This window comes from Pristiophorus japonicus, chromosome 9, assembly GCF_044704955.1.
Source record: "Pristiophorus japonicus isolate sPriJap1 chromosome 9, sPriJap1.hap1, whole genome shotgun sequence".
Taxonomy (NCBI): Eukaryota; Metazoa; Chordata; class Chondrichthyes; family Pristiophoridae; genus Pristiophorus; species Pristiophorus japonicus.
The window spans coordinates 152,337,100-152,356,320 of NC_091985.1; the positions used below are offsets into that span (position 1 = coordinate 152,337,100).

Genomic DNA, 19,221 nt, shown 5'->3' on the forward strand with positions numbered 1-19,221 from the left:
CTATCTTCCATTCCAGAATGGTACAGATCCTAAAAGCTTTTTCGAAGTTCCAGTGCCTGCTTCAGTATGTCGACGATTTGTTACTGGCTACCAGTACGATTGAGGAACATCTTGAACTGTTAGATGAACTGTTAACACTGTTAAGCAATGCAGGCTTGAAAATTCGCAGGAACAGGTCAGCTATTTGGGAGTGATGATCTCTCCGCGGGGTCTAAGTTCTGACGATCCATAAGATAGAGATCATCCAACGATTCCCGCTTCCTGCATCCAGGACAGCGCTCCAATCGTTTTTGGGACTTGTAGGATACCAGCGTAGTTTTATTCCCGGATTTGCGGAACTTGTAAAGCACCTCTATGAACTGTAAAAAGGAAAGGAAGATCAAATCTCCTCCCTAAGTGGCCAGATCACACCGCTGCAGATGAGAAATTGAAACAAACTGTTATGCAGGCTACTTGTTTGATGTCGCCCGACCCGACACAACCCTTCCATCTCAAGGTCGCATCCACTGACCATAGTCTGACTGTGGTCCTGTGTCAAGAACGACTAGGCAGGTTACATCCGATTGCATAGGCTTCAGGGGTTTTGCAGAGGGTAGAAACGCCTGTGAGCGCCACCTATTGGTGACATTCTGGGCCACTCAACACTTTACCTACATCACGGGCTTAGAGGATTATCTTGCATTCCCTTCACACCTTGCTGAACCTCCCCATCAAAACAGGCGATTCTTTGATCTCATCCCAACGCATCAGTAAATGGACTTTGCAACTATTACATCGGGACATTGATATAACCCCCAAACTGACTTCTCTTTTACCACTGATGCATGTGCACAAGGGACACCCTCACAAGTGTCCGCTGCTCTTAATACACTTTGAGTCCCATCCTGTATTGTAGCTCACCAATAGACGGAGCTTCTGAGATATACATGGATGGTTCCTCCTATCACATACGGTTGTGCTGTGGTCCTACCCGAAAAGATTCTCAAGTTTAAAAGTAACACTTAAGGCAATATGCAGAGATTTTGACCCTCCTCATCGCCATTCAAGAAACCCGGCAAACATTTGGTCTGACAGTGCCTATGTCATCAATGCCATGCTGTCCCTTCCCCCTACCAAAAGAATTCTGACTTCTCGTCAGATGGTAAACCCTTAACTCATGGGCCATGGCTACGTCTCCTATGGCAGGCCCTGAAGACACCACAAAAGCCTTGTCACATTGGCAAGGTTAATGCCCAGAAGAAAGACCAGTCCACTCACACCCTAGGGAATAACGCGGCAGATGTAGCTGCTGAAGAAGCAGCCCTGACAGGCGATCCCCTCCCTTTACAACTTGAGGAGATAATCCCAGTTGTCATGGTTAGCTCAGCTCTCGATCTGGCTTCCCTTCAGACAAAGGATAGCCCCTATCAGATGGTCATCTATTGGCATGAACAAGGTAAACCCTTACCGGCACCCACTGCATGGGCCTCCAAAACCCATCTTACCACACATGGTACACAACCATTATTTATGTGTCAACATGCCCCAGATAAGTGCCCGATTGTCAATATTCCCCCATACCTGGCAGAAGAACCCTTGTTCCTATTTCACTTCCACCCGATAGGAGGTTATTACTCAGCAGAAGTCACTTTCGCAAAGATTGCCTCCACAGCCTGGTGGCCTAATATGAAGGAAACTGTAAATTTATATGTTTCACGATGCATTCCTTGTTTACAGCAGGTACCCCTCCCCTTGTTCCAACCGTGCCCTCCTTCGAAGTCAACCAGGCCCTGATGGGTCCCGGATGCATGTACAAATTAATTTTATTGGTCCCCTCCCACGATCGCAGGGTAATTATAAATACACCCTCATTGTCATTGACCAGTTCACTAAATGGATTGAGGCCTTCCCGTCCAGATTCAACACTGCGCTTATTGTGGCCAAGTTGTTATTGAGTGAGGTGTTCTGTAGATGGGGACTACCACTTCAAGTTGATAACGATTAGAGCACCCATTTCACTGGGGAAGTTTTTTCCAAATTACATGAAATCATGGGAATTAAACATAAGCTACATATAGTCCATCATCCCCAATTGTCCGGGATAGTAGAAAGAGAGGATAGTAGAAAGAGGGAATCGTACACTGAAATCCATGTTAGGAAAAATGTGTACAGTACACCCCACTCAATGTTACTGATGCGTTTAATGGCAATTCAGTCCGGCACCACATAGGACCACGGAGATATCACCTTACCAGGCAATGACTGGGAGGGTGATGAGAACTCCAGGCAATCTGAATTTGACTGGCACTACCCATCTTACGCAACAACCATGGGACCATTCCTGGTTGGAGCACACAGTAGAACATATTAACAAAATTAACCGATACGTGGCAAAGAATTTAGGGAAATCCAAAGCCCAAATCAAGAAATACTTCGACAAGAATGTTCGATCTTTTGAGTACCAGATAGGCGATAGAGTCATGGTGCTAAATTATGGGAAAAAGGAAACTGCGTTTGACCCCAAATGGAAGGGACCCTATTCAATAGTAGATAAAGTGAATCTAGCCGTGTATCTGGTTCAGTACCCTAAAGGGAGAGTGGGGAAGGGGGAAGTAACTAAGTGGTACCATATCAATCAGTTAGAGACTCTTTACTCCTCCACATGGCCAAAATGGTGAGACTCAGACATATAGTGGGACTTCTGATGTTTGTTGCTGTTACCGACCAGTTCTCAAACTTCATCATCATCCAGAAAGGAGTTAAGATACCAACCGACAATACGCCATCGTTAGAGTGGGGAGCGACTTCAGGAGATGGATGCAATATGACTGTGTACTGTGATTATTGTGAGCACGATAATATGACTGATGGGACTTTGCATATATGGGCCAGAGAAGGCGAAAGGATTAAAATAGAATGTCTATGTACTAAAGGCAACATTCAAGTATCCCCAGAGTTTCACTTAGGAAAAAGAAAGTTTGTAGGCCCAGGATTGAAGTTCAATAAAATAGTGTAACTATTTGATTACACTATATAGTTTGGGCATTCCATATTTGGGACAGCGCTTGGATACACTGAATTGGCCCAAAATAGGTAAAAGAGAGAGGGGAATGGTAGGATGCTATAGTACAGAGCCAGGTGGACCCAGGCAAGGACAAATACAACAGTTCGAAATCAAAGGAAGAATGGAGAATATAGGTTACAAAGGAGAAGCGACAAGTATAAAAATAAGAGATGCCCATTATTGACAAAAGGACCATCAAACGGATTGGTTGTCACTCGTAGCTATAAGCAATTGTATGTTCGGTATGAAATTATTCCGGTAATTTTTAATTTTTCAGGTATTCCCTTCCCCAGAAATTTATGTCCTAAAGGATATCGCAGATACAATGACCACTTGGTGAGGAAAATGGTAAAGGATTTTTGGGATAAAATCCATGAACAAGACATCATGGGATGTAGGACAGACTTACGCAATGATCAACATTTCAGGTCATATCAGCATCCATTTGAGAATGAAAAGAGGCTTCATGGAATGGTTAGGTATAGGAGCCACCGCGGGAACTGCTGCCTTGAATAGAGCAGATATAGGGGCCGAACTTGGTGGGCTTACCGCCCACTAGCGCCCCCTGCCGCCGAGTATACTGGGCGGTCTCCCCTCCGAGCAAGTTTGATGGAGGCCTCCCGCCAGCAGGGAGGGGAGACCACTGGGAACCGCCCGCTGACGTCCGCTGGTGTCTAACGCGCGTAAGTGACCTCCCACCCGCCAAGATGCCAGTTTGGTTCAGGCAGGAGTCCGCTGCAGCAGGGGGAAGGACTGCCGCACGAAGGCATGTCTAACCCCAACAGTAAGTATGAAGGCCTGCAAAAATAAAGGTTAGTAAACTTCTTTTCTTAATTTGATGGGGTCTCCTGAAGGTTTTCCAGTGTTTTTTTTTTATTTTTTTGGAAATTTTAATTTTTATCTGTTCCCCCTTCCTGGGTCCGATTCAATCCTCGGGGTACTTTGCTGAGGAATGCATTTGCCGCCGAGATTCAAAGCTCCCGCCCGCTGCTGCACAGATTCAGGGCGTAATGTCCTATTTTTGCCGCCGGACGGTCTTTCCAGGACTTTTTCATGAAAGTTCTGCCCAAAGTACCATCAGGATCTCAGTGGTTCTTTGGGCGGCACTTGGACAGAACTTAGCTTCTACCAAGTTCGGGGCCATAGAGACTATGTGGGAACATAACGAGGTAATGAGGAGACAGAAAGGCCTTCTCTCTAGCATGAGTAAAGGAGATCCAGACACCATACAAGAGTTAGAGAATATGCTGATAACCATAAGAGATAAAACAGAAATATACAGAAAAATTCAAGACCATTTTAACAATGCAACAAAAGGGATCAATAAAACAAACAAGACATCTCAAGTGCTATGGTATGCTCAATTTACGGGAGTTATATAATGGATCAGGATTAGGTGAAATAGAACGCAATCAGGTCCCCTCATTCGTCAACAATTCCATGATTAAGAAGTACTCCATTATAAGTACCATAATGTAACAGAGGCAATGAAGCAGGGATTAGTATATTTGGTGAGAGGAAATGGGGATTATGACAGTCGGCCAGTCATTCCTTGTTTACAAATCCCCCAATGGCCGTGCCTCTCCCTATCTCTGTAATCTATTTCAGCCTCACAACCCCAAGAGATGTCTGCGCTCCTCAAATTCTGCCCTCTTGAGCATCACTGATTATAGAAACATAAAAAATAGGTGCAGCCAATCGGCCCTTCGAGCCTGCACCACCATTCAATAAGATCATGGCTGATCATTCACCTCAGCACCCATTTCCTGCTTTCTCTCCATACCTCTTGATCCCCTTAGCCATAAGGGCCATCTCTAACTCCCTCTCGAATATATCCAATGAACTGGCATCAACAACTCTCTGCGGCAGGGAATTCCACAGGTTAACAACTCTCTGAGTGAAAAAGTTCCTCCTCATCTCAGTCCTAAATGACCTACCACTTATCCTAAGACTGTATCCCCTGGTTCTGGACTTCCCCAACATCGGGAACATTCTACCCACATCTAACCTGTCCCGTCCCATCAGAATCTTATATGTTTCTATGAGATCCCCTCTCATCCTTCTAAACTCCAGTGTATAAAGGCCCAGTTGATCCAGTCTCTCCTCATATGTCAGTCCAGCCATCCCGGGAATCAGTCTGGTGAACCTTCGCTGCACTCCCTCAATAGCAAGAACATCCTTCCTCAGATTAGGAGACCAAAACAGAACACAATATTCCAGGTGAGGCCTCACCAAGGGCCTGCACAACTGCAGTAAGACCTCCCTGCTCCTATACTCAAATCCCCCAGCTATGAAGGCCAACATACCATTTGCCTTCTTCACCACCTGCTTTACCTGTATACCAACTTTCAATGACTGATGAACCGTGACACCCAGGTCTCGTTGCACCTCCCCTTTTCCTAATCTGCCGCCATTCAGATAATATTCTGTCTTCGCGTTTTTGCCCCCAAAGTGGATAACCTCACATTTATCCACATCATATTGCATCTGCCATGCATTTGCCCACTTACCTAACCTGTCCAAGTCACCGTGCAGCCTCCTAGCGTCCCCTTCACAGTTCACACCGCCACCTAGTTTAGTGTCACCTGCAAACTTGGAGATATTACACTCAATTTCGTCATCTAAATCATTAATATATATTGTAAAGAGCTGGGGTCCTAGCACTAAGCCCTGTGGCACTCCACTAGTCACTGCCTGCCATTCCGAAAAGGACCCGTTTATCCCGACTCTCTGCTTAGTGTCTGCCAACCAGTTCTCTATCCATGTCAGTATATTACCCCCAGTACCATGTGCTTTGATTTTGCACACCAATCTCTTGTGTGGGACCTTGTCAAAAGCCTTTTGAAAGTCCAAATACACCACATCCACTGGTTCTCCCTTGAACACTCTATTAGTTACATCCTCAAAAAATTCCAGAAGATTTGTCAAGCATGATTTCCCCTTCATAAATCCATGCTGACTTGGACCGATCCTGTCACTGCTTTCCAAATGCGCTGCTATTTCATCCTTAATAATTAATTCCACCATTTTCCCCACAACTGATGTCAGGCTTAACCGGTCTATAATTCCCAGCTTATTCTCTCCCTCCCTTTTTAAAAAGTGGTGTTACATTAGCTACCCTCCAGTCTATAGGAACTGATCCAGAGTCAATAGACTGTTGGAAAATGATCAGCAATGCATCCACTATTTCTAGGGCCACTTCCTTACGTACTCTGGGATGCAGACTATCAGGCTTATATTATATTATAACTATCAGATTATAATCGCACAACCCATCGGTGGCCATGCCTTCAGCTGCTTGGGCCCTAAGCTCTGGAACTCACTCCCTAAACCTCTCCACCTACCTCTACCTCTCTTTCCTCCTTCAAGACGCTCCTTAAAACCTACCTCTTTAACCAAGCTTTTGGTCGTCTGCCGTAATTTCTTATGTGATTCGGTGTCAAATTTATCTGTTTTGTTTTACTATGTTAAAGGTGCTATATAAACACAAGTTATTGTTGTAGTACTGTAGCTGCCATAGATACACAAGATGAGATCTTGGGAGGTATTTAAGGTGGAATCGTTCGGGACGGTAGAAAGAAGGGTCCATAAGTCATACATAAGAACATAAGAAATAGGAGCAGGAGTCGAGCCTGCTCCGCCATTTAATAAGATCATGGCTGATCTGTATCCTTTGCATCACCCACCCTCTTACCCTGATTAAGCAAGATGAGACCTGGGACAGTCCATATATGGAGTGCTGCACCGAAGGGAGTGAGGTTTATCTGTGCAGGTGCGATGTCAGGGACCAAGTTGGCCCACCTGTGGGTTCGCACTAGACTCAGACTCACCCCTCTGTAGTATGAATGTGCAGAGGTGAGGATTAGACAGATAAATTATGTTTATCTACAAATGGGAACCTATTGCGTCACCATTCGGGCAAAATCATAATAGCATGGGCAGGATGAATGTCCAATAGATTATCCTACCTTTTCCTTTAAACCCACACAAACGGTCCAAATAGGCAGCAAAACCCTCCTACCTGTAATAATTCACAACATTCATCATCATCATAGGCAGTCCCTCGAAATCGAGGAAGACTTGCTCCCACGCTAAAAGTGAGTTCTCAGGTGACTGTACAGTCCAATACGGGAATTACAGTCTCTGTCACAGGTGGGACAGACAGTCATTGAAGGAAAGGGTGGGTGGGGAGTCTGGTTTGCCGCACGCTCCTTCCACTGCCTGCGCTTGGTTTCTGCATGCTCTCGGCAATGAGATTCGAGGTGCTCAGCACCCTCCCGGATGCTCTTCCTCCACTTAGGGTGGTCTTTGGCCAGGGATTCCCAGGTGTCGGTGGGGATGTTGCACTTTATCAAGGAGGATTTGAGGGTGTTCTGATTACGAACACCGATGGTGGTGCATCGATCGGCCCAGGGAATTTGCAGGATCTTGCGGAGAAATTGTTGGTGGTATTTCTCCAGCGATTTGAGGTGTCTACTGTATATGGTCTGCGTCTCTGAGCCATACAGGAGAGCGGGTATCACTACAGTCCTGTAGACCATAAGTTTGGTGCCAGATTTGAGGGCCTGAACCGTGAACACTCTTTTCCTCAGGCAACCGCAGGCTGCGCTGGTGCACTGGAGGTGGTGTTGGACCTCGTCGTCGATGTATCCCCTTGCTGATAGTAGGCTCCCGAGGTATGGAAAGTGGTCCACATTGTCCAAGGCGCCGTGGAGTTTGATGACCGGGAGGCAGTGCTGTGTGCCGGGAACTGGTTGGTGGAGAACCTTTGTCTTATGGATGTTTAGTGTAAGGCCCATGCTTTCGTACGCCTCGGTGAAGATGTTGACGATGGCTTGGAGTTCAGCCTCTGAATGTGCGCAGACACAAGCGTCGTCCGCGTACTGTAGAGTAATGACAGAGGTTGGGACGGTCTTGGATCTAGCCTGGAGGCGATGAAGGTTGAACAGGTTCCCACTGGTTCTATAGTTTAGTTCCACTCCAGTGGGGAGTTTGTTGAACGTGAGATGGAGCATTGCAGTGAGGAAGATCAAGAAGAGAGTTGGTGCAATGACACAGCCCTGCTTGTCCGGGTGTTGATTAGGTCTGTGGTGGATCCATTGGTCAGGATCACGGCTTGCATGTCATCGGTGGAGCAGGCGGAGGATGGGATAGAGTATAAAAGCAGAGAAGTCTTCGTACAACTGTACAGGGTATTGATGAAGCCACACCTAGAGTACTGTGTACAGTTTTGGTCTCTGTATTTAAGGAAATATATATTTGCATTGGAGGCTGTTCAGAGAAGGTTCACTATGTTGATTCTGGAGATGAGGCAGTTGACTTATGAAGACAGGTTGAGCCTATACTCATTATAGTTCAGAAGAATGAGAGGTGATCTTATCAAAATATATAAGATAATGAGGGGGCTCGACAAGGTGGATGCAGAGAGGATATTTCCACTCATAGGGGAAACTAAAACGAGGAGACATAGTCTCAGAATAAGGGGCCGTCCATTTAAAACTGAGATGAGGAGGAATTTCTGCTCTCAGAGAGTTGTAAATCTGTGGAATTCTCTGCCCCAGAGAGCTGTGGAGGCTGGGTCATTGAATATATTTAAGGTGGAGATAGACAGATTTTTGAGTGATAAAGAATAAAGGGTTATGGGGAAAGGGCAGGGAAGTGGAGCTGAGCCCATGATCGGGTCAGCCATGATCTTATTGAATGGCGGAGCAGACTCGAGGGGCCAGGTGGCCTACTCCTGCTCCTATTTCTTATGTTCTTATGTCATCATCATAGGCAGTCCCTCTTATGTAACAGCGAATACAGTAGACAAAATTGCAAGAAGTGCAAGTAAATCGATGTTTCATCTGGAAGGAGTCACAATGCAGTTTAAAGCTATAAAATTATATACGTGAACAAGATGTGTGGCTTCCCGTATATGGACATTTTGAAAAATACCTTGCAGCTCAGAAAGGTATAAAACAGATTCAATTGTAGCTTTCAAAAAAGAGTGTGATAAATACGTGAAGGAGAAAAAATTGCAGTGCTATGGGGAAAGAGCAGGAAATGGGATTAACTGGATTACCCTTCGAAATGGACTGCATCCCAGAGTACTTAAGGAGGTGGCCTTGGAAATAGCAGATGCATTGACAGTCATTTTCCAACATTCCATTGACTCTGGATCAGTTCCTATGGAGTGGAGGGTAGCCAATGTAACCCCACTTTTTAAAAAAGGAGGGAGAGAGAAAACAGGGAATTATAGACCGGTCAGCCTGACCTCAGTAGTGGGTAAAATGATGGAATCAATTATTAAGGATGTCATAGCAGCGCATTTGGAAAGAGGTGACATGATAGGTCCAAGTCAGCATGGATTTGTGAAAGGGAAATCATGCTTGACAAATCTTCTGGAATTTTTTGAGGATGTTTCCAGTGGAGTGGACAAGGGAGAACCAGTTGATGTGGTGTATTTGGATTTTCAGAAGGCTTTCGACAAGGTCCCACACAAGAGATTAATGTGCAAAGTTAAAGCACATGGGATTGGGGGTAGTGTGCTGACATGGATTGAGAACTGGTTGTCAGACAGGAAGCAAAGAGTAGGAGTAAATGGGAACTTTTCAGAATGGCAGGCAGTGACTAGTGGGGTACCGCAAGGTTCTGTGCTGGGCCCCCAGCTGTTTACACTGTACATTAATGATTTAGATGAGGGGATTAAATGTAGTATCTCCAAATTTGCGGATGACACTAAGTTAGGTGGCAGTGTGAGCTGCGAGGAGGATGCTATGAGGCTGCAGAGTGACTTGGACAGGTTAGGTGAGTGGGCAAATGCATGGCAGATGAAGTATAATGTGGATAAATGTGAGGTTATCCACTTTGGTGGTAAAAACAGAGAGACAGACTATTATCTGAGTGGTGACAGATTAGGAAAAGGGGAGGTGCAACGAGACCTGGGTGTCATGGTACATCAGTCATTGAAGGTTGGCATGCAGGTACAGCAGGCGGTTAAGAAAGCAAATGGCATGTTGGCCTTCATAGCGAGGGGATTTGAGTACAGGGGCAGGGAGGTGTTACTACAGTTGTACAGGGCCTTGGTGAGGCCACACCTGGAGTATTGTGTACAGTTTTGGTCTCCTAACTTGAGGAAGGACATTCTTGCTATTGAGGGAGTGCAGCGAAGGTTCACCAGACTGATTCCCGGGATGGCGGGACTGACATATCAAGAAAGACTGGATCAACTGGGCTTGTATTCACTGGAGTTCAGAAGAATGAGAGGGGATCTCATAGAAATGTTTAAAATTCTGACGGGTTTAGACAGGTTAGATGCAGGAAGAATGTTCCCAATGTTGGGGAAGTCCAGAACCAGGGGTCACAGTCTAAGGATAAGGAGTAAGCCATTTAGGACCGAGATGAGGAGAAACTTCTTCACCCAGAGAGTGGTGAACCTGTGGAATTCTCTACCACAGAAAGTTGTTGAGGCCAATTCACTAAATATATTCAAAAAGGAGTTAGATGTAGTCCTTACTACTAGGGAGATCAAGGGGTACGGCGAGAAAGCAGGAATGGGGTACTGAAGTTGCATGTTCAGCCATGAACTCATTGAATGGCAGTGCAGGCTCGAAGGGCTAAATGGCCTACTCCTGCACCTATTTTCTATGTTTCTATGAAAGAGCCTGCGCTGACGTGATGGGTCGAATAGCCTCCTTCTGTGCTGTACTATTCTTTCATTCTAAAAGTGACGGACTGTGAAGAGCATTTCGGTTCATAGGTATGGATTTTCGGTCTGTTGCTGCCTCAATTCACGCCACGGAGGAGCGGTAATGGAAGTGGAAATTATTTCCGGCCGGGCGGCCAGCTTCTAACACCCCACCGGGACATTCGGTGCCAGTTTTGTGGGGGCACGGAGCAGTCCTGCCCAGGAGAGTCGAGCCAGTGTGCACGCCCTCGGATCCATTACAGACCCAATCCACGTCCAGACCGGGGTCATCGCTCCAACCCTCTTCTCAATCTTCCTCGCTGCCATGTTCCACCTCGCAGTCAACAAGCTCCCCGCTGGAGTGGAGCTAAACTACAGAACCAGTGGGAAGCTGCTTAACCTACGCCACCTCCAGGCCAGGTCCAAGATCACCCCAACCTCTGTCGTCGAGCTACAGTACACGGACAACTGCGTCTGCGCACATTCAGAGGCTGAACTCCAGGATATAGTCGATGTATTCACCGAGGCATATGAAAGCATGGGCCTTACGCTTAACATCCGTAAGACAAAGGTCCTCCACCAGCCTGTCCTTGCCGCACAGCACTGCCCCCCAGTCATCAAGATTCACGGCGCAGCTCTCGACAATGTGGACCACTTCCCATACCTCGGGAGCCTCTTGTCAACAAAAGCAGAGATTGATGAGGAGATTCAACACCGCCTCCAGTGTGCCAGTGCAGCCTTCGGCCGCCTGAGGAAAAGAGTGTTCGAAGACCAGGCCCTCACATCTACCACCAAGCTCATGGTCTACAGGGCTGTAGTAATACTCGCCCTCCTGTATGGATCAGAGGCATGGACGATGTACAGAAGACACCTCAAGTCGCTGGAAATGTATCACCAACGATGTCTCCACAAGATCCTGCAAATCCCCTGGGAGGACAGGCGCACCAACATTAGCATTAGTGTCCTCGTCCAGGCTAACATCCCCAGCATTGAAGCACTGACCACACTCGATCAGCTTCGCTGGGCAGGCCACATAGTTCGCATGCCAGACACGAGACTCCCATAGCAAATCCTTTATGCAGAGCTCCTTCATGGCAAACGAGCTAAAGGTGGGCAGCGGAAACGTTACAAGGACACCCTCAAAACCTCCCTGGTAAAGTGCGACTTCACCACTGACACCTGGGAGTCCCTGGCCGAGGTGGAGAAAGTGCATCCGGGAGGGCGTTGAGCTCTTCGAATTTCAACGCCGAGTGCGTGAAGAGGTCAGGCGCAGGCAGCGGAAGGAGCATGTGGCAAACCAGTGCCACCCAACCCTTCCCTCTGCGAATGTCTGTCCCGCCTGTGACAGTCTGTGGCTCTCGTATTGAACTGTTCAGCCACAAAAGAACTCACTTCAGGAGTGGAAGCAAGTCTGCCTATGATGATGATGATAATGATGACATTATTCTGAAATTTGTTTGCAGTGGGAGCCGTAACGCGACCGCCGGGGAAAGTGGGCGGTCCAAGCTGTTCCGGCTGAGATTGTTTTTATTTTTGCGATTTATGTTTATGTGGGGTGAGCAAGGTATTGGGAATGTTTTTTGTGAGATTTATTTGTGCAGGGAAGCCTCTCTTGGGGTGCTCCAAGGCCGGCTCATTAGCTCGGGATTTGAATGTTGACCCAGGCACTGAGAATTCCCCTCCATTCTTCAAGTAGTGCCACGGGACTAAGCAAGCAGAATCCCAGTTTATGTCTCATTGAAAAGAAAGCACGTCCAACAATGTTGAATTCCCTCGGTACTGTACTGAAGTATAAGCCAAGTTTATTTACTCAAGGCCTGGAGTGAGGCTTACACTCACAATCTTCTGGCCTGTTGAGTTCAATTAATAACGCACATTATGGGGTAATAATGAGAAATACTTTGCCAAACCTACTTCAGACATGGTACCAAAAATTACTACATTCCTGAGTTTTTAGCACTTTCATTCTGAACTGACTGCAGCAACAAAACGGCTGAGTTACCTGAGACATTATAATTATATATTGCAATTGATCTCAGTAACCCTCGGTTAGGCAGCATAAAAATCAACGGTGACTCTAGCTCCAAATTGCTATCCAGTGATTCCTGTCATCCAAGCATCCACACTTTTAACAACCAATAACAAGATATTTGCCTTCTATAGCTGCACAGATAGCCAAACACTGTCCAGGCTCATGAGAACAGTCAACCACTTGACATGCTGGAGATCTGTCGGCACCTCTAGCTTAGGAGGGAGAGTAAGTAACATGGATACAGATAGTGACAACTGTGGCTCAGTGGGTAGCACTCCGCCTCTGAGTCAGAAGGTTGTGGGTTCAAGTCCCACTCCAGAGACTCGAGCACAAATATCTAGGCTGACAGTGCAGTGCTGAGGGAGTGCTGCACTGTCGGAGGTGCCGTCTTTCAGTTGAGACATTAAACCGAGGCCCCGTCTGATCCCTCAGGTGGACATAAAAGATCCCGTGGCACTATTTCGAAGAAGAGCAGGGGAGTTATCCCCAGTGTCCTGGTGAATATTTATCCCTCAATCAACAAAAATAGATTATCTGCTCATTGCTGTTTGTGGGAGCTTGCTGTGTTCAAATTGGTTGACATGTTCCCTACATTACAACAGTGACTACATTTTTTAAAAATACTTCATTGGCTGTAAAGTGCTTTGGGACATCCTGAGGTTGTGAAAGGCGCTATATAAATGCAAGTCTTTTTTAGCTGGAAGATTAAGTGAGTGGGCCAAACTATGAGAGATATTGGCCCTGAAATTGCGATCAGAGGCTTCTTGCGAACGAACGGCTCCGACCGGAGAATTTTTACGGATTACCTGGTGGTCCCGGAGGTGTCTGGGATTCCGGTGGGGAGGCCTTCTCTTCCCGCGCTGCGAAGCGTGCTCCCGTCCTCCAGGTTCGGACACAGAAGTGCAGTCCTAAATGCACGTGTGACTGCACAACCAATCAGGTACAGTATTCCACAGCTTTCTCATTAATTGCAATGAGAACTTCCTATCTACAAGTTCTCATTGCTATTAATGAGAAAAGAAAATAAACACACTAAACACAATAAAAAATAAAAAACACACCTCACATAATTTAATTTAATTGAAATTAAAGTTAATAAATGTCTTAAGTGTTTTTAATTATGGTTTAAAATAAACTTACCATAGTGGGCAGGGTTTATAAACAATAAAATTATTTTTTTTAAATTTTTTTTTATTAAGTTTTTGTATGTTTTAAAACTCTTACGCCTGTAAAAGTAGGCTATTCGCCTGCTTTTATCAGGCACGAGAGTTTTTAGGACATCCGCTGGGCAGTATATGGGTAAATACCGCAATCTTGCCCATGCGAATGTCCTGGCTGTGGGGATATGGAGGATCTGTTAAGCTGGAGCTTGACAGATCAGAAAAGCCGGTTTTCAGCGCATGCGTATTGTGCGCTGAAAGTCGGCTTTTCCGACGCCTTCCCGGATCTGTAAAAACTCAGTACAGACCCGGGGAGGCGGGATTTCCAGGCCATAGTTAAATTCAGCAAGTGTCAGGTCATATCCACTTTAGACCTAAGAAAGATAAATCAGAGCATTTTCTAAATGGTGAGAAACTACAAACTGTAGAGGAGCAAAGAAATTTGGGAGTCCAAATACACAAATCATTTAAAGCTAGCAGACAGTTACAAAAAGCAATTAAAAAGACTAATGGAATGTTGGCCTCTATCTCAAGAGGCTGGAATACCAAGGGGAGGGAGTTACGCTTCAGTTGTATAGAGCCTTGGTCAGACCCCATCTTGAGTACTGCATTCAGTTTTGGACTCTACATCTTGGCCCCAGGGGGTGTAACACATGTTCACCAGAATGCTACCGGGACTGAGAGGGTTAAATTATGAGGGCAGGTTGCACAAACTTGGCTTGTATTCCATTGACTATAGAAGATTGAGGGATGATCTGATCCAGCTGTTTAAAATGTTAAAAGGATTTGATAGGGTAGATACAAAGAAATTATTCACTCTGATGGGGTAATCATGAATAAGGGGACATATGGGCTTATTTTGGCCAAAGGGTGAAAACAGGTGCTAAATGGGTGCTGTGCTAAGAAGACACGCCTGTTGGAAAGTCTGGAGTCAGCAAGCAATTTTGGTCCTAATTGCTGATTACCATAATTTGAACTAGATCTGGAGGTGCTAAACCAGACACCCGCAGGTTTAGCGCTCAAGTGCTGATTAGACGCAATTTTCGTGGAGCTGTATATGTGGGCTCCTCGCACCCACTTCCACTGAAGGTGTGGCGTGCCCTGGCTGGCACACAGTGGCACATTGCAGGGTGGCTCAGGGACCAAGGGAGAGGGTGCACAGGTTCTCAGACGCGGCACTGGAGGTCCTGGTGGAGGAGGTCCAGAGGAGGAGGGATGTACTGTTACAGCAGAAGGAGAGGATGCCACCTCCCCCTCCTGTCCCTCTCTCCGGCAACAATTGGTGCTGCTCTGCCTGGCCTCATGTCCTCTTCCCATTCCTCATCAAGACCAAGGGGGACCTCTATCAAGATACCCATGGTCAAGCACTCCCTTTGTACCGGTGACTCCTATAAGGTGGAGTAGCATAGCACTTACTCCTTTTAGATGGTCTTCAGAGAATTTAGGGAATAAATGTTGCTAGAATGTGGTGAAGTTTTGACAAAGTGTCCCACAAAGTCACCTTATTTTGTTTCAGAGGTCCTCTTCTCAGTTCCAGCAGCACATATCCCTTTAAATAACGCTTGAAATCCATGATCGTCATTAGGAGAGGGTGCTTGGACAAGTGCGGCCACCAAAATGCCGTGCAGCCTCCTTAATGAGCGCGAGCAGGCATTTGAAATGGCAATCAGCCCCTTAGTGAGCTTCCAGGCGGCCGTCCCTAGCACTTACTTCAACTTCTTTACCAAGGTAGCATCTTTTACTCAACAGTCTAAATGGTGTTTCAGCTCAAGAACCCTATCTTGGCAACCTAGGACAATATTTAACACCTGAATGTGTTGCCAGAAATTGCCCCCATGATCTTAAAATTAGAGCTAGGCTATTTAGGAGTGAAATTAGGAGGCATTTTTTAACACAAAGAGTAGTAGAGATCTGGAATTCTCTCCCCCAAAAGGCTAATGGATGCTAGGACAACTAAACTTTCAAGATTGTGATCAATAGGTTTTTGTTAGCTAAAGTTATCAAGGGATATGGAGCTAAGGCTAAGGTTTACTGTACTATTCTATGAGTGCTGTACTATTCTGATTCTATTCTACAGATCAGCCATGACCTATTTGAATGGCAGAGCAGACTTGAGGGGCTGAATACTCCTGTTCCCATGTCTGTTAGGATTTGTCCACATACCCTCAAAGTAAGGCTAAGAGTCACATTCCCAAACCTACTGAGCAATTAGGGTTACTCCTGCTGCCACACATTTGGCCAGTTAAGAAGAAACATATTAGAAACGTCAAATCCCAATACAGGGTATACAGGCAGAGGATGAGTTTCCTCAACAAGACTGAGTAGCAGTGCATCAGGAGGATCAGGCTATCACACCAGGTCGTCACAGACATTTGCAGCTTGCTGGAACAAGACCTGCTGCCTAGAGGTCCCGGTAGACACTTCTTACCAGTGGCTGTCAAAGTCACCACCGCCTTCAACTTCTTCGCCTCAGGCTCCTTCCAGGAATATGCAGCAGATATTGGCGGCATCTCGCAGTCGGCCGCCAGCAGATGCATCACCCAGATGGCCGATGCCATGTTTCACAAGTCAGCTAATTATACGAATTTGCCACTGATGAGGCCAGTATTACTGAGCGGGTGCTTGGCGTTGTGGCTCTGGCTGACTTCCCACAGGTGTAGGGTATCATCGACTGCACAAATGTGGCCATGAAGGCACCCCATCACCCAGGCATGTTTGTGAACCGCAAGGGCTTTCACTCCCTCAATGTGCAGCTCGACTGCAACCATAAAAAGATCATCATGCATGTGTGTGCCAGATTCCCTGGCAGCTGTCTTGACTCTTTCATACCAGTCCACCCTCCCTCAGCTCTTCTTCCTCCAAACAGATTTACCAACTGGCTGCTTGGAGACAAGGGGCTGAAGACTCCCCACCCAGTCTTTCCTTCAACGACTCTCTGGCCCACCTGTGGCAGAGACTGTAATTCCCGTATTGGACTGTACAGTCACCTGAGAACTCACTTTTAGAGTGGAAGCAAGTCTTCCTCAATTTTGAGGGACTGCCTATGATGGTGATGGTGATGATGGAACTAAGTCAACCTCTGTGACAGACCTGGACAGGTCCACAGTATTGCAGGGCACTGATGATCGTTTTTGTTTCCTAACTTGTGCTCTTACCATCTCAATTCGGCCCAGCATCCCCTCTGTCTCTCAAATCTCTTCTGCCTTCCACCCTATCACAGACCTTCCCATTTGTTCTCTCCACCCCACACTCCTCCCCCTTTCAGGGCCCCAGCACTTCCTTAAGAATCTGTAACATTTCGAACTATTGCCAGTTCTGACGAAGGGTCACGTTAACTCTGTTTCTCTCTCCACAGATGCTGCCTGACCCGCTGAGATTTCCAGCATTTTCTGTTTATATTTCAGATTCCAGCATCCGCAGTATTTTGCTTTTGTACTGATGATAATTTCCCAGCTAGTCTAGTTCATTAACACAGTCGAACTTGAAGAGGTGCCCCGTTACTGGGAACTGGGATTCTTCGCACTTGGCTATAGATAACCTTGAAAACCAATGTTCTAACAGTAGGGCGACTCAAGCTGGACAAGTATGGGAAGCTTATCCAGCTCTGTACTGTTAAGCTGTGTGGTTTTAGTTGGTTAGAAATCCAGCAATATCCAACATATTCTAAGAGTTGATATAATTCTCTGGATCAATGCATGTTAATCCCCTGTAGGGAGAGGTGTCCACTTTGTAGCGAGAAAACACAAGTCTACACGGACACATTTCTCAGGAGCTTGGTTTGGAGACTCGGAAACATAGTAGATTTCTGTCAGATATCTGACCGACCAAAAAAAATGATCCCCAAGCTCCTACAACTCCAAGAACAGTCTTGAAGGTTGCAACAGTCCCAGAAACATTTTAAAATTTAGTATGCTTCTCCAAAATTGGAACAGCAGGATTTGTTATGACAAAAAGTTAGAAGTATGTATCATACTTACCCATCTAGTAAGGAGGTAAGTAAAGGATGCACTTCCTCAAACATGGACTCCTGGGAATCACCAGGACCATAGACCCTATTGTGTAGAAGGAATTTATATAAATGATGAATCTTATATTAATTGGGGATGTACAATTAGCAGAAGTTTGCAAGAAACTACAGACTCAGTTATTGATTCAAATCTCTGAGGATTGCAGCAGTAGGTTTTTCACTACACTGCTAACTGTTATAATGTTCTACTGTTAGCATCTGAAACACACTGACTCCACAATTCTGATGCCTGCCATCTGCCACTGTAAATCCCAGGGTCAACTTATTAGCATAATGCTGGATGGGACATAGTTGTGAAACTCACTGGTATTAGGCCTGAAATGTTTCAGGAGGCCCAGAAACATATAAGGGGAAGAAAGGGGTTAAAAGAAGGCAGAGTGTGTTGTCATTTAAAGACACGCTACTCTTAAAGGTAACTGTCAGTAACCAGGCAGTAGAAATGCAACACCAAGAAGGAGGAAAAGAGCAGCTAGTTTTATTGAGAGTAATTTGGAGCATTTCTTATGTGAGAGAGGACTGAGGAGGGATTCACTTTTTGATGTTAGAGGCAAAGAATCTGTACTGCAAGAGCTATGTGGAAGGAAGTGGCATTGGCAGTAAGTGGAACTCTCTGACCAGAGGGAAACCCCTGCAATGTTGAAAAAGGTTCAATAATCTGACCAGGCCAGCAAAGATGAATGCTGTGACAGCTTTGTGTCAGCAATAATTAAGATTACAGACCACAGAGGTGTTCCAGCACTACCCTGTGAGGTGTCGTAATGATCAAGGAATTAACTGCAATTACTCTATCACCTCAATCCCTCCAAATCTCCTTTCCTCACATGTATCCATGAATACATGCCTTGTGAAACTTGAGAAACTATTAAATGTTGGTGTTCAGAGAGATTTAGATGTCCTCGTACAGATTCAGCAGACAGGTACAGCAAGCAATTAGGAAGGAAAATGACATGTTGGCCTTTATTGCAAAGGGGGTAGGAAATCTTGCTACAATTGTACAGGGCTCTGGTGAAACCACACTGTGCATAGTTTTGGTCTTATCCGAGGAAGGATATAGTTGCCTTAGAGGCGGTGCAACAAAGGTTCACTAGAATGATTCCTGGGATGAGAGGGTTGTCCTATGAGGAGAGATTGAGTAGATGGGGACTATACTCTGGAGTTTAGAAGAATGAGAGATGATGTCATTGAAACATACAAGATTCTGAAGGGGATTGACAGGGTAAATGCTGAGAGGTTGTTTCCCCTGGCTGGAGTGTCTAGAACCAAGGGGCACAGACTTAGGATAAGGGGTCG

General features: G+C 45.9%; 1 protein-coding gene across 1 annotated transcript in view; it reads right to left on the reverse strand.

The window, feature by feature from the left end:
* Positions 1 to 19,221, reverse strand: part of kif25 (kinesin family member 25) — a 227,842-nt gene that overhangs the window by 125,194 nt on the left and 83,427 nt on the right. Inside the window, exon 9 of the mRNA XM_070891009.1 lies at positions 17,882 to 17,956. Within this exon, the coding sequence (XP_070747110.1) occupies positions 17,882 to 17,956 (75 nt within the window). The remainder of the gene's footprint in view (positions 1 to 17,881; positions 17,957 to 19,221) is intronic.